Source organism: Xenopus laevis, chromosome 2L, assembly GCF_017654675.1.
Source record: "Xenopus laevis strain J_2021 chromosome 2L, Xenopus_laevis_v10.1, whole genome shotgun sequence".
Lineage (NCBI taxonomy): Eukaryota > Metazoa > Chordata > Amphibia > Anura > Pipidae > Xenopus > Xenopus laevis.
In genome coordinates this window covers 43875787-43892063 of record NC_054373.1, presented here as the reverse complement: position 1 = coordinate 43892063, position 16277 = coordinate 43875787, and the positions used below count along the sequence as shown (strand labels likewise).

At 40.8% G+C, this 16277-nt stretch overlaps 2 protein-coding genes across 2 annotated transcripts in view; both read left to right on the top strand.

The window, feature by feature from the left end:
* Nucleotides 1-406: 406 nt before the first annotated feature.
* On the top strand, nucleotides 407-5512 carry LOC108705807 (protein kinase C theta type-like). Its single transcript, XM_041581794.1, has 7 exons — nucleotides 407-567; nucleotides 670-761; nucleotides 1377-1439; nucleotides 2050-2188; nucleotides 2730-2894; nucleotides 3750-3878; nucleotides 4471-5512. The coding sequence occupies exons 1-7, from the start codon at nucleotides 412-414 to the stop codon at nucleotides 4588-4590; spliced, it is 864 nt and encodes a 287-aa protein (XP_041437728.1). The 5' UTR covers nucleotides 407-411; the 3' UTR covers nucleotides 4591-5512.
* A 6548-nt stretch (nucleotides 5513-12060) lies between these two features.
* The window catches only part of LOC108708008 (mitogen-activated protein kinase kinase kinase 15), an 89494-nt gene continuing 85277 nt past the window's right edge, over nucleotides 12061-16277 (top strand). Inside the window, exon 1 of the mRNA XM_018246245.2 lies at nucleotides 12061-13265. Coding sequence (XP_018101734.1) covers nucleotides 12908-13265 — 358 coding nt within the window. The 5' untranslated portion in view covers nucleotides 12061-12907. The remainder of the gene's footprint in view (nucleotides 13266-16277) is intronic.

Genomic DNA, 16277 nt, shown 5'->3' with positions numbered 1-16277 from the left:
GGGCACTAGCAAATGTTAAACCAAAAAGGCTGTAAATCTTCACTCTAAACATTCAATCCAATATTCTCTCACCTAGCAGTTTCTTTAAATCGGCCCTAATAATATGACAGACTTTATTTGCCATAATAGTAGTCAGGGGCAGGCCAATTCAACCAGATGCCCTAGGCAACCTTGGCCGGCCACACTGGGGGTGTGGTGACAAGAGGAGAGAGTACCGGTGCCTTCCACTAGTTCCAGGCCTGATAGTAGTAGTTATATTTGCCACTTATTTACAAGGTATTAGTTTTGCAGCCTACAATATAACAGATTGGAATTTATATTGCCACAGAAGCAAACATATTTGCATTTAGTTGTTGTGTCCCTAGAAGGGACCCTCTAATCATTTATTTTTTCTTCTTCCTTTGCCAGGTAATGTTGGCAACTTGTTCCAACAAGAGCCAACCTGTAGCCATGAAGGTGATACACAAAGCAGAGGATAGAAAATCGATTGCCAAGGAGGTGCGAATACTGAGGATGGCTTCTGGATGCCCATTCCTCTGTCACGCGCATGCAGCTTTCCAAACAAAGGTAAAGAATAGCGCCAAGAAAATTGTGCAAAAAAAAAAATAACCCCAAGGTTTATCCAAATGATCTGTGTTTCACTTTCTTCCTCTTTGTCTCCGTTACCAGCTGGCTGCATGCATTGTGATGGAGTATGCCAGTGGAAACAGCTTGGAGAAATTCATTAAGCGCACAGGGAAACTGAAGATGGACGCTATAACGTAAGTGACTCACTGTATGTACAGGAATGTGGGGACAATGGTACCTGAGAGAGATTCCATAATTATCTATAGTTTCATACAGAAAGATTAAAATGGGTCAGGATTCTATTTGCTAAAAAATGTGCCAACATAGCAAAATACTTTTCCTTTCTCCAGTGGTTCCTTCTTATAAGTTGATCAAAGACCATGTTTCCAGATTATAGTCATTTATTGCACTTTGCACTGCATAGGGCATTGAAAATGACCCCTAATAAATTGTATTAGGACCCTAACTAGCAAAACACATTTTTGGGGTTTTATGCTTGGAAGGAGCATGTGAGGCCTTGGTGGGTAAACCCCAAGCTAGCACACCTGAACCTTTCCCTCAAGCCACAGTTTTATGATTATATTTTATTATGAGTCTGACCAATAGAAACTCACATGGGGCTATTCTTGGTCAGTGCTGCTTCTGAGACCCACTGGTCAGTAACTAGTGTACTGGATGTTATAGTACAGTGTAAGCACACTTATGGTGGTGAAGAAAGAATGTTACAAAGAGTATATCAGGAAATGTATTTATTCAGTATGAGAATGCCAACTGGCTGACTTTTTGTTTGATTTTTTTTATTTGCAAAGATTCTACACAGCAGAGATCATATGCGGCCTGCAGTTCCTCCACGCCAACGGGATTGTCCATCGGTAAGTAAAATGTATCCAATACTCTGCTATTATTTTTCTGCAACATTTATTTCTTCTTCTACATGTTCAGCTTTGAGGACTTTATAGACTGGCAGTAAAGACGCAATTAGGGAAAAAATCAGTCAGTGTTGTATTCATTTTAGAATGGAAGGGCCAAGAAGTTTAAACCTAGATATAATTAATCATGTGTGATACTATTATTATTATTATATATATTCACAGCATAGTCACAACACTGTAGAATAGAAATACAAATATTGACCAATAAAAGAGGTAATGAGGATTCTGCTGTTAGAGCTTACAATCTGTGTCTGGGCATATATTAACCTATCCACTGGGCATCAGCAATATTTCTTGTTAACATTCAAAATATATATATCCATATCCATCTCTTCTATCCACTCCTCTCTACCATTAAAAGGGAATTTGTGTCCTCTGCTCTATAATTTTTGGATTTTTAGCATTCATGGAAGAGGTGTTATAATGAGGGTCACTGATTTTTTATAGTCAGGAGTTAATAGGCTTCAAGGATGGGGATCAACTTCTACCACCTGTGTTTGTTCCCTAAAACCCCATTAGCATTTCCTAAAACTTAATGTCTTCCTTGCAGGGACATCAAACTGGATAACATCCTGTTGACCGGCGAGGGACACATAAAGATCGCTGACTTTGGTGTGGCTGTAGAGGGAATGTTTGGCCAGACGAAAGTTAAAGGCAAGGCTGGAACAGTGCAATACATGGCCCCAGAGGTGAGTTGCTCTGAATAAAATTATATAGCTCAGAGGAATTAGAAAACCTGATCTCTTTGCTATTTTACATTGATTTTATCATCACTTCAACTGCTTTGTATTCAGAGTTTGTAGCATGTTCTTTAGTTTTAGGGTCAGGCCACACTGGCCGTTTTAGGGAGATTTGGTCGCCAGGCGACTAATCACCTCGTTTTTGCGGTCACCAATCTCCCCAAACGCCTTCCCTGACTCTGCACCGGCTAAAATGAAAAACCGCCGGCGCTAATCACACGCGGTGGTTCGTTTTCCAAAGTAGCCTCACAAAATTTCTGACGACTTTGGAAAACGAATCGCCGCATGATTAGCACCGGCGTTTTTTCATTTTAGGCGGCGCAAATCTACCCAAAACACCCTGTGTGGACTTACCAGTACAAATGGTCATGTGATAAGTGACAGAATCATTGTATAAAGGTTTAGTTAAATACCCATTAAGGTTTTAGCAGTAATAATCCAGAACATTCTTAAGAGTGTGGTGAAAAATAATCTGCTCTGTCTTCCCAAGGTTTTACAACGGAGAGGCTACGATGCCGGAGCAGACTGGTGGTCGCTAGGAATTGTCATCTGTAAAATGGCCACCGGCATGACACCATTCACTTCATCAGTTATCCATGATGAGCCCCTTTTCCCGAAATGTCTTGGTGCTGAAATAAAAGATCTTCTGCACAAGGTGGGTACAAGAGTCCCTAGTGCTGCTATAATAAATCTATTTCCCGGTACATAATGGCGCTCCTATTGTTCTAGTAGCAGCTCTAATCCTCACATTCATGGCTGTGGGATACCCTGCAGTCTGACTGGCTCATTACGATGAGGGGATACTACTGGCAGGGCCATATTTATATTTAAGCATCCGTGGGCCTGTGCCCAAAACAGAAGCTTTAAGGGGGGACCCTTGGGTGCATACATGCAGTGTCGGACTGGCCCACAGGGTTACCAGGAAAAGTCCCAGTGGGCCCAGGTGTCAGTGGGCCCTCATGCTGCTAAACATTTGACTTATTTCATGGCCATTCCCTATTTCTATGAAAACAAAGAGGCTAAATAGATGGAATAATAGATTATAGTATGTATAACTAAAGAGACTAGGAGAATAGAGGCTGAGCGAGAAGAGGAAGAATAATAGTACTAAGTGTGGACCCCTGGTCTAAATCTTCTTGGTGGGCCCCTGGTCTATTCTTTTTGGGTGGGCCCTTGGTGTCCCAGTCCAACACTGCATATATGGTAAAAAAATTAATTTTTAAACAGTTTTCCCGCTGCCACAAGGCTTGTTTACTAAGTCTGGTAGCAAAGGAGGGGGGAACCTAGAGGGCTGCAGAGCCCATGCATGGTGGAAAGTGACATAACGTGCATGCATATGACATCACTTCCTTCCACATACACTATGTCACACTTCCTGCGCATGTGCATTAGGGCCAGTGGGTGGGATGAGGTCCTGTGCACTGGACAAAAATATGTCACTGAGTAATAGCAAGTACAGAGCTTCACTTCAGTAGAAATGAGTAAATATATAAATATTCTTTTTCTTCAGCTCCTAGAGAAGGACCCAGAGAAGCGTCTTGGCTTTATTGGAAACATTCGAGCACACCCAGTTTTTAATTCCATCAACTGGGAGCAGCTGGAACGCCAGGAAGTACCACCACCTCTCTATCCTGCAGAAGTAAGTACCTGACTGCAATATGCAAGACATTGCATGTACTGTGTAAAAGTAATCTTGGGTAAAGTATCAGTATATTTTGCTGTGAATGTTTTTTCAGAAAATAATGAAACATTTTTGGAGTTAAAAATAAGAATATAATTCCCCTAAGTAATTTGCTCCAAACTTTTGTCAAAACTGGGCTCAATAAATTGAAGATTGGTAGCAAGAGATAAACACCAACAACTCCCCAATTTGTATTATATATATATATATATATATATATGTGTGTGTGTGTGTGTGTGTGTGTGTGTGTGGCAAGGCAGCAATCTCTTTGCCCAGGTACAGACTGTGTTCCTCCCAGCATATAAAGTGAAGAATAAACTGGACTACAATATTACTGGTTCCCCAAAACTTTTCAAAACCAAAAATATATAGTAATGGAATTAGAACTAATAAAATCCATTTGGCAATAATATCTATATATGATATTTGAGTGTTTAATACTCAGCAATATGAAATCATGTGAATTGAATCTAATGTGATAACATCTTTAAACTGATCAATATAAAAATGTGCATTCAATAATAACAGATAAATGTTTTCTTTACTACAGTTAACACTAGACAAGAAATATTTCAAGCAGCCGAGGATGCTCATGGAAGAGGCGGGCAGCGATTCTTCATATGAGAAAAGCATGGAGTTATCATATCTGAATGACAGTTGGAAGAGCTGAGCCACTTGAAGAAAGTCAGGTTTCTTTAGCTATATTTACCAACCATTAACATCATTTAACCCTGTCATTTTATTCTATCCAGTCTCCATTGAAGAACAGTGAAGATGAAAACATCTGAGCATTTGAAAAATCCAGCACCAGGACCACCTGTCACGGCTTCGTATGGGTACATTTCTACAGACAGCCATTTTTACCTCTTAGAGCCAGCCACCATCATTGCCTCTACCTCTGGCCCTTGCCCATCATCTTTTGGCCTCCATTTCATGTCCATAACATCAGTCCCTATGATTGCCCCATCTCTGCTTTTCTCCATCGGCACCCATCTTTGGCCCTGTCTATTAAACCTAGATCTGGTCCTTATCACCACGCCTCCATCTTTGGCCCTTGTCCATCTCTGACTCTTACCAACAGTCTCCATTTCTTGCCCTATTTTTGAGTGAGCCCAGAGTTCAATAAGATCAGTTAAGTTTTTTAAGTTCTTAGACCCCCCTTCCCCTGCTCTTTGTGCACCACCTCTGTTTACTCCTCCCTGCCGCCACTTGCTGGCAATCCTGAGTGCTCTCAGCAGACAATCAGCTCCTCCACTAGCCTCCATCTTTAGCACTCATGACTTGCCCTATCTTATATATTATATATATATTTTTGGCCTAAAACATTGGCCCTTATCTGTTGCCTCTCAGTGTGCACCACTGCTGCTCACTTTCACCTGCTACAACTCTTACCACTTGTTGGCAGTTCTCTCTGCAAGTAATCTGCTCCCTCTTCAGTCTCACATCCAACTGTTCACCTGAGGCACTTGCTTCTGCCTACCCCTAGATCCAGTGTGGCCCTCACCTTCAGCCACACATCTCATACATCCCACTGTCACAATTAAAAAAGAACCAAACCAGTGCTAATAAAAAAACCCTACCCCCTACCCTACATAGACCCCTCTCCCTGCTCCCCCAGCCTAGATGTTACCTTTGGTAAATGCCCCTCACTCTTTACTTACCCCTAGGTGCAGATTTAGGGCATGACAGTTCACAGGTGCCATCTTCTTCTCTTCAGTAATATTTGGATCTTATTCTGGCGCTATGGTAAATCCTGTGACTTTCGGCGTATGCGCAGTTGTCGCGAAACAGCAGATTGCTCCAACTGCGCATGCGCCATTATGACGCTCTATTCCCATAGATTACTGAAGAGAAGAAGAGAGAAGAGAAGAAGCCTGTGAACTCTGATGCCCTGAATCTGCACCGAGGGGTAAGTAAAGAGATAGGGGCATTTACCAAAGGTGCCACCTAGGCTGGGGGCAGCAGGGAGGGGGTCTATGCTGGGTAAGGGGGTAGGGGTTTTTATTAGCATGGATTTGGTTCTCCTTTAATATCAATATTTCAGGACACAACATTGAGCAACTCCTGCTTTCTTTTAGCCCATTACAGGTTCTACATCTCACCTCTCCTTGGATCCAACTCAATTTCCATCAGGTACATCTAATATGTTCGGCCAAGGGATATAACTAAAGGGCTCTCACTTAATAACATGAATACAATCAGATTATAATTGCAAAGGATAGTTGCAGGCAATATAAACAGACACTGACACATAAAACTGATGACAAGGGGATATGGTGCCAGACTGAAAATAGTTTTTTTACATATTTCATCTATGGGCAATACCAGTTGCCATATTGGAGCCAGGAAGGATTTTCCACATCTGAGCCATATTGGAGGTAGATGGCTTTTGCCTTCCTCTGTTTATAATACTTGTACGAGGGAAGGGTTGAACTTTTTCAACCTTATCATCCGTGGTAATAAATCAAAATGGGAGGAAAGATTTATAAACAGAATAAGATGGCAGGATGTAGGAGTCATAAAAGCACAAGTCACATCAATATAATAACAGAGGTACTAAAGTGATAAAATGTAAGGGCAGTATAGGAGAAACAGCATAAAACAAGTATAGACAGACAGACGGAAGGATGGACAGAGAGACAGACTGACAGACTGATGGACAGACACATAGACAGATAAATAGGATAGATAGAGAATATTCAACCTGGGACTATCCTGTGAGGATTAGTCCCTGAGTGAGGAAGGATTTTTTTTCCCAATCTGATCCATGTTGGACACAGATGGGTTTTTTTTTTTGCCTTCCTCTAATATTTAATTGTTTGGGGATTTGTTTGTGTAGGTCAGTGTAGAACTGACAGAGTTAAATAGAATATTATCTAATAATTAGGATAGAGTAGGTTAGGGTCCTGCTCAGAGAGTCTACCTTGACGTGGTGGCAGGCTTGATATCTTTTTGGCCAAACATACTGTATATATATATATATATATATATATATATATATATATATTGTCACTACATTAACAGAATAAATATGCAAAGCCATTCAGATTGTACACGATGTATGATTTTTTTGTGATTAATACAATAGGCATAAAGTATGTTCAGCTAATTCACTGAAGAAGAAGGTATTCTGTTCCTTTAAATAAATGTTGATTGCTCCTGCTTTGTTATATGGGATACTGACTATAAGTCTGAGTGTGAAATTCCTGCCATAAAGCAAGTTCAATTATGGGTCAGAAGAGATATGAAAATATATGAGAACCTTGAAATGGATTTCTTTGTGTGTAATGATTTAGTACACATGCTGTCCAGTCGGCCTCATTTCTGGTGTTTGGCATAATAATCACGCATGCAACTAGTTATTTAGGTGCAAGATCACTGCTGCAATTGACACAGGCCACTGTGGGAACCATGGAGATACCTTCCCCTTCATCAATAGCCACACTTAATTCATAACTGAAGTCAGGAGGGACTGAGCGTGGCCGAGCAGTATACACAAGTGCTAGGAGTGACTTTTGCAGCAAATACCTTTCATGGTACAATGACTGAGGGAAAATTTGCAAAGCCACAACTAGAAAAACAGAAATTTCAACTACCAGACTTCAGCACAATTGCATCTAGTTTGCATGAAATTTCAGGCATTGGCCCCAGTTGTGCCAGTGCATCACTCCTTGCAACCACGATTACATTGAAATTATGGGTGAAAATGTTGCATTGTGGGTAAAACAACATACCATTTGTGTCTGAAAGAGCACTTGCAGGTTGTAAATGACCCCTAAGTTAAAGGAACTGTAACATGACATTTTTTTTAATAAAAAAATTAGTTTAACGGAAAAAAAACCCACCAACACACATTTAACTTTACATTCGCAAAGACTTTATTAAGAAATATCTTACCGATACTCCGCTTGCACTGCTCTTCTGAGAAGGCGACATGGCGACGATCCATCGGGCAGCGCTCGATTTCTCCTCCCTGCCTCCTCTATAGGAGCTAGCCAGGGAGGAGAAATCGAGAGCCACTCGATGGATCGTCATTTATAATAAATATTATAATTTTTATAAGTCCTGAGAGTGCGGACCTTCTTGTAGTAGTTATGGATAATTTATTGGCACTGCACCCAGGCAAATTTAAGCAACTTTATCGAGAGTGCTGGCAACCCTTGGACTTGTGTGTATATATATCTATAATACACAAAAGCCATGAATATCCTGTAAATTATATCCTTATAATACACAAAAGCCATGAATATCTTGTAAATTATATCCTTATAAACGGTGAGTAGTGATGTCATCAGTTATAAACGGTGAGTAGTGATGTAATTTCTGTCACATGACTCACTAAAATTTGTGTATTATAATTAATAAAGTACCCCCAGTTGTAAAATATGAGGATATTAGAAGTTACCTCGGAGTTCCATGACCTGTATAAAAACACTCGGCCTTCGGCCTCGTGTTTTTATATGGTCATGAAACTCCTCGGTAACTTATAATATCCTTATATTTTACAAGAGGGGGTACTTTATTCACTATATAATACACAAAAGCCATGAATATCCTGTAAATTATATCCTTATAAACGGTGAGTTCTGATGTCATCAGTTATAATCGGTGAGTTCTGATGTCATTTCTGTCACATGACTCATTGAAACTTGTGTATTATAATAAATAAAGTACCCCCAGTTGTAAAATATGAGGATATTAGAAGTTACCTCGGAGTTACACTCCTCGGTAACTTATAATATCCTTATATTTTACAAAAGGGGGTACTTTATTCACTATATAAACGGTGAGTAGTGATGTCATCAGTTATAAACTGTGAGTAGTGATGTCATTTCTGTCACATGACTTACTAAAATTTGTGTATTATAATAAATAAAGTACCCCCAGTTGTAAAATATGAGGATATTAGAAGTTACCTCGGAGTTCCATGACCTGTATAAAAACACTCGGCCTTCGGCCTCGTGTTTTTATATGGTCATGAAACTCCTCGGTAACTAATAATATCCTTATATTTTACAAGAGGGGGTACTTTATTCACTATCTATCTATCTATCTATCTATCTATCTATATATATATATATATATATATAATCATTTATTGACTTGATGTATTTCCTTGGAGTGCTGTCAATCCCTGCATTTTATTTATATATATATATATATATATATATATATATATATATATATATATATATATATATATATATATATATATATATATATATATATATATATATATATATATATATATATATATACACACACACACAACAAAATGAATTGCGCACTCACAGGTCTTAAAGAGTAAAAATAAAAAATACATTTATTACCAGTAGATAAGTGTATTTTTTATTTTTTACTCTTTAAGACCTGTTAATTATGGCAGACTTTAATTTGGCAGTCTTGCTAATTGTTAACATAAACAACTAGGGAGCCATTCTGGGAGTCAAAATGTGGCCAGATATACAAACAACTAGTGTGCCAGTCTCGCTGTTAATATAAGAATGTGACTGGCAAGGGTACATTAAATGAGAGAGGAACCCACAAGCAAGAAATTTACAGAGTTGATAAATATCTTCATTAGTTCACGAAAGCTATATAACATACACACAAAGGAAAAATGCTTTGCATAATGCTCATGATTAACACTTTTTATTACGTTTCCCACATTTATACTAACTAGTTCCACTCTGTAAACAGTGTCAGTACAATAAACCTTTTGAGTGTTTTGGTCTCTGATAGTTTTCCTACTATATTCTCCTGTCTGGGGGTTCCTGCCTCCTGTAGCAATTATTATCCTTTGCTTAGTGTCACAAGGCCTTTACTCATCACTGCACAATGGTGATCAGCACAAATATGCGTGTTTGTGGTGCATGTTTAGACACCCATATCAATATTTGGAATGACGTGTCAATTTTTGTGTGGCCACAATTGCGTCTGCCGTTGTAAATGAGCCCTTTAATAAATAAATGAGCCCTTTAAATGAGCCCTTTAATAAATAAACTCTTTATTGTCAGAGGCTTAAGGCTTCATTTATGAACCCAGATGCAATTGTTGTGTGTACTTGCCCTTAACGCAATCCTTGCACGAATTTGCTCCACTGCTTTCGCACAGTCTGTTCTAATGAATGCCATGCAAGTGTGCCTGTTGACACAGGGGAACATTGGAGCTACTAGCACCCTGAAGGTGGAAGTAATTCCAGGGGTCCAACTGCATGCTGTGTCAATGAGTGCAGCAGCCTTGCGCCTAAAGAATCACACACTAAACATTATTTTAATGGCGAGCACTGAATAATGCACACTCCCCATCCTGCCGGTTTAGATTGCGTTTGATTTGTAAAAACGTATAAGCACAATTTTGTGTTAGGACTCATCAGATGTAACAGTGCCACAGGCAAATTCACAATTGAATAGTTGCTAAAATGATGGGAATTTCTGTTGAAAATTAGCCCTATAAACTCCACAACTATACTATAATGCAAGGATCACAATATGTTCTCTTTGTTGTGTCATAAAGTCCCACCTCATCCTGACCACTAGCCCCAAAACAAAATACTCTAGGTAGCATTATCTGACACTGGGACATTATTGCTTACACAAAGTTGTATCTGATAATAAACCAGCAGGTGGCTCTCTAGGAACAAAAATGTTAATTCAGCCTTGCTGCAACTTTTTGGTTACTCAGCCCACTAACCCCTTGTCCTTGAATAAAGCTAGGTTGCTCCTCTCCCGGCCCCAGGGGATTATTCATTTAGTTTAGTACAGGTATGGAATCCGTTATTCAGAAACCCATTATGTGTTTTAAGGGTAAATTCTATGCATAGCCAACTGTGCCCCATACAGTCATCCAAGGCCCCCTCCCAAAATAAATGTAGATAGAGCTAAATGTTATAATACAGGTAATATACAAGTCTATGGTGGAAAAAAGGAAGGGCTGTTTCTGTTGTCTGAAGCCCGTGGGGAGATGCAATGTTTCTCTTGCCAGTCTGACTCTGTACCATTATGGCCTGTAAATACTGATTCGCTGATCACTCACAATGGCAAAAAACATCTGGAACTCAGATCTATCCACTAAACCCTTCTGAAATTTGATGATGTCCTGCACTCAAAAACAGGTAAGACAATGAAGTGACTGTTGCATATAGCAAGAATCAGGGGGGAACCAGGAGCAGGTCTGTGCCAGTTATAAAGTGGGCCAAAGGGAAACTTATAGATATGACAGACCAGTACATTCCAGGAGTTATAATATCAATCTGGGAACACCAAACTGCTACGGTTCTTCTCTAGAGCCTGTTGCCAGCATGTGGAGGTGGTAGATGTATTATCCCTGAGTTGGGAAATTTATTTACATACATTGAAATCCCTATCAGTTGCAGGACCCTTAATTCTTCTGCAGTGTCTAGAGCTTCTTCTTCTTCTTCAGAACAAATATTTACATCTGAGCCCCCAGTGCCTTAGGCTAATGGCTTTGAAGCTGGAAGATGAGTCCTAGGAATATTGGCAGCTCTTATGTTGAATCCTTCTTTCTGTCTCACTTCGACCCACAGAATTTGTAAACTTCCATTGAACCTCTTTATACATTTTTTTTCCAAAAAGTAAAGTTGTCCTCAGACCAGTTCCTAACTTTGTATTTTTTTGTTTCATTTCATATAACAATGAATACAGTGTTTATGTCTGTCTTGTGAGGTAAAGTCACACCATGCTTGTTTATTTTACACTGGCAAACTAAATCATGAAACCCATGGGCACACGTACTGGAGACGAAAGGGCACGTTCATGAAGCAGGGTTGCCAGGTTGGCGGTTTTCCAGCCAAATTGGGCTACTAATTTAAACCCCAGACGGGGTTTGAAGCTTCATGGAAAAATATGCGAAAAAGTGACTTTTTTCACTGCACATATTGTGCCTCTTGGCTAGTTTTGGGCTGGTTTTGTAGCTGACTTTGAATATTAGACCTGGTAACCCTTTCCATGAGGCACTTCCTCTTCCCAGATGCCCCTGTTGTACTTATAAAACAGTGTGTGCAGCCAGCACCACAATTGACAGCCACACGGCATACTAATTCTGTAGGCGTTCGGTATTCATGTAAATATCTGTTCCCCTTTTTCTAAATAGTAAATGACTGCGACTATTTTGCTCTGCCTTTTGGTGGTTAGGGAGTTAACTGGAACCTGTCCCCGTTCCGCCCCGGCTTCCCCTGTCCCTTAGGGGGAGAGAGAAGGAAAACCTCACACGCACGCTTTACAGGAAACACTATCGGGTTGCGGATTGGCAGTCACGGAGTAGGCGTGGCTATCACGAGTAGGAGGGACGGCTGGGCGACTCCCATTGCCACAAACCTGTAGTACAAGGAGATGGGATGCCGGCTGCTGCCTGAGGAAGAGACAGAGAGCAAAGTTTCCCCAGAGGCCAGGGAATGGGCTGAGCTGTGTGAGCCGTGCAGCTGAGCAGTCTGAGCAATGTCAATAATACGTAGATAATATACTTGAGAGGAAATAGCTGTGCAGTGACTGGCTCTCATTATCTCCCCAGTGCACATGCAAGTGCCCAGCTCTAAACTTATCTCACTGACACATCCCTCAAACAATGTGCTGCCGCTGGCCGGAACCATTTGACAGTGGGACATCTAAAGCGTAAGAGCTGCCTCCACTTGTGTCTCCAAACTTGTGTCCCAGCTGCTGTTCCGGGACTAGATCTCAGCCTCTCGGATTTGGACTTGTCACAAGAGGTACTGTTCCATTCCCCCCTCACAGCTCCAGCAACTTCCATTAAAGACAAGCCTTGCTCCTGCACAGCAATAGACTGGCTCCTGGGGGCTTCATAAAATGTTTGGCTCTTAAAGGCATATGACATGATTCGCCCACCTGCCTCATATCAACATCCTAATCACTATTTTGCATAGAGGGATATTGTTTGTTCTTTGGCTGTGTGTCCTGCTCTCCTCTGTGCCCATGTAAAGAGGGACATATCTTATAACAACACCAATCAGCATGGAGGCCACCAACCCCTATGTGACAGTGCAAGCACCCAGTGAATCAGGAGTTGGTAGTAGGGAGCAGGTAGGCTCAGCTGAACTCCCAGGTGGGGCTTTCCCCACTTGCCCTGTTTCGGAACCCTCTGCGGGGGCGGTATGTGAAGGCAACCAGTGGTTGAGCAAGCAGAGGTCCCTGCGTGTGGTCTATGTACTCAACGACAGCCCAAAGTCAGCGATGGGGGGCAGCCCGGAGTCTGGGGCGCTGCACTGCCTGCGTCGAGCCTGTGAGGGAGAAGGGGCACATCTTAGTATTGTCAACTTTGGGGAGCTGGACTTTGGGGAGACTGCTGTTCTGGACACCTTCTATGATGCAGGTGAGTGAAGTACTGCGTTATCCTAGTAGTTCAGCTGTCAGGGAGTGCTAGGAATTATAATTCCTGATGTGCAGAAAACATGCTTACTGGGAAGATAATCAGCACAGACATGCCACTACAAGCATTTGAGTTCTGAACCAGTACAAAGCACAGGCACAGAAAGGATCAAGTTGATCCCTGTGACACATATCGGCATATTTGAATCATGACAAGTACTGCCACCGCTCCATGTGCTCTGGCTGTGTGGTGCCGCACATGGAGTTTACTGTGTGGTGGACATGATTCACAGCAGAGTTTACAGTGGCAGAGATTTTAATCAGTCAATGTAGTTACAGAGATTTTATATCCCTGTGTGATTTGACGGCAGTACCAGGTGGGTATTTATTAACCTTAAAGGAGAAGGAAAGGCTTTGTGCACTTGGGGGTGCCAAATGTTAGGCACCTCCAAGTGATTATATTGATTTACCTGAAACCATGGGCCGGTGCTCCTATCAGCAGAAAACTGCACCGGCCCAGGGTTATACCAGTGAGCACCACGGAGCGATCCTCTTCTGTCTTCCTCTTTCTTTGCACGGCTGCGCATGCTCAGTAGAACGAAAAGACGAACTTTAACTAACAAGTCGGCTATTTTGTTCAACTGCGCATGTGTTTGACCCGGGAAATTTGAAGAAAGAAGAAGTCAGAAGAGGATCGCTCCGTGGTGCTCACTGGTATAACCCCAGGCTGGTGTTGTTTTCTGCTGATAGGAGCACCGGCCCAGGGTTTCAGGTAAGTCAATACAATCACTTGGGAGTGACTAACATTTGTCACCCCTAAGTGCACAAAGCCTCTTCTTCTCCTTTAAGGGCAGAGACACACACTGCTATTTCGGGAAAATGTAAATCGCCAGCTGGATGGCACTCGGATCGCTTCGGCTTTCCGAATTCGCTCGAAGTTTCCTCGTGAGGCAACTTCGGGTGACTTTAGGGAAACGATCATTCTGGTGAAACATTATTAAAAAGAGGGGCTGTGTCCCTGACTGCAGATATATAGAGTGTGTGCGGACTTGTGAATTTACTACTGTTACAGTTATAAAAAGTTCATAGTGCCAGCCCCATATAGGGTTCTTTGATATGTGTTAATGTTTACATGGCAACAAATGGCATGACAGAGAGCAGGCCGGTGCTGGAAGGGTTAATAGCAGTTAGTGTCCTGATCTATGCAGTGCATTGAGTAACCAATTGAGAGTAATATTAGACTAAAACATTGGTCTAAACAAGTCCTTGGTGAATTTTATGAAATTTAAAGGCATAGATAAGGGGCATGCCATCATCAATATTATACTAGTGTATCTGTCATGCAGTGTGATTGTAGAAATGGTGACATTCATATATAAATGCAAGTATCGTGGCATCCTCCTAGTTGTCATGCAGGCATTTCCCTACTTGGCAGCATCATCAACACCAGCTCCATTGCCGTCCTGCCTGTGTCTGTGTTTGTGTGTGTGTGTGACACTTCTGCACGGGCGTCACATACCAGCAAAAATGCCATGTGCACATTGGTTGGTTATAAGTGTAATATAGTTTATGCAGTCTCCTTTATTCTTCTGGTTGTTAAAGTGGACCTGTCACCCAGACATAAAAAGCTGTATAATAAAAGCAGCACAAAAGACTTGCTGCAAGTTACTGTTCTTTATTAGTGTTCAAATGTACCATAAGTGAAATTCTCAATCACTTTTAAGCTCTTACAAGGGTCTATTCACAAAATCCTTGTCACATGTTCCTTTAAGAGCTCTGACAGCCGAGTCATACATGTGAATAGAAAACAGACTTTGATGCCAATTTTAGAAAAATGGTCACACATAGAAAATAGAAATTAATTGGAAAAAGTCTTTATTTTTGGTGAACTATTTTAAACCAATTGAACTGAAAAAAGTGCTGGAAGATGACCAACCCCTTTAGGAAGGCTGGTATTGTATCAACTAAATGTTGCAAAATTTTAACCGAATTTAGCAGAATCTGCACCTGAATCCCTGAGCTGCCAGACTCAAACACCAGAGAGGGGAATCTTAGATTTCGATAAAATGGTAAAAAAAAAAAAAAAAAAAAAGTAAGAAATTGAAAAACAGTCTTTATTTCTGGAGAACGATCTGAAAAGAATTGAACTGAAAAAGTGTTTGGAAGTTGAACGACTCCTTTCAGTCTCCTAGCACTAGGCATCATTTTCCCACCTGGGTTACTAAAAAACAGGCCAGATAAACCTTATTACCGTATGTGGCCCTAATCCAAGGGGCCTATTTATCATGCTTTGCAAAACATTGGAGAAAAAGATCACTGGTGATGTTGCCCATAGCAACCAATCTGAAATTAGATTTCTACAGTCACCTACAAGTTAGAAAACAAAAACATACATCTGATTGGTTGCTATGGGCAACATCACTGGTGATGTTTTTTCTCCTGTGTTTTACACAGCATGATAAATAGGCCCCTAAATCTCACAGTGATGAAAGTAGCAACGTTGGGAGTCTAGTATCTCCCATTCGACTGGGAAAATACAAATATGCAGAGTAGAGATGTTCTTTACACACGATAAGCATATCCTCATTAAACCTTATCTTTCAAAATGCAGACCAGTGTAACTGTAGAACTGAGATTACTTAGAAACTAACTGCAGTCAAAATTACACAGGATCTATCATCAAAATAAACATTGAGCGTTGTATCATGTTTTTAATAACTTTTTATTGAGGATGCTAAGTTATATACAGTATATAAAGCCACACAGACTCTGTAACTACATAACATATGGTAGTAACCTTACCAGCTCATAAGTTGTTCAGAATCAATAAATACATTTTATCTTATTTTTAAAAAATTATCTGCACAGGACAGGAACAGGGAGCGGAATATAAGAACATAGATGATAAAGCAGGAGGTGTCTTAATTGCATGGATGCCATGGTTTCAATTAGGGATGCACCGAATCAAGGATTTGGTTCGGGATTTGGCCAGGATTCGGTCTTTTTTAGCAGGATT

Excerpts from the sequence above, each read along its gene's own strand:
- LOC108705807 (XM_041581794.1), top strand. The coding sequence starts at position 412 with ATGTTGGCAACTTGTTCCAACAAGAGCCAACCTGTAGCCATGAAGGTG. Across the intron at positions 568-669 it reads ATGCAGCTTTCCAAACAAAG|CTGGCTGCATGCATTGTGAT; the intron begins GTAAAGAATAGC and ends CTCCGTTACCAG. Across the intron at positions 3,879-4,470 it reads CACCTCTCTATCCTGCAGAA|TTAACACTAGACAAGAAATA; the intron begins GTAAGTACCTGA and ends TCTTTACTACAG.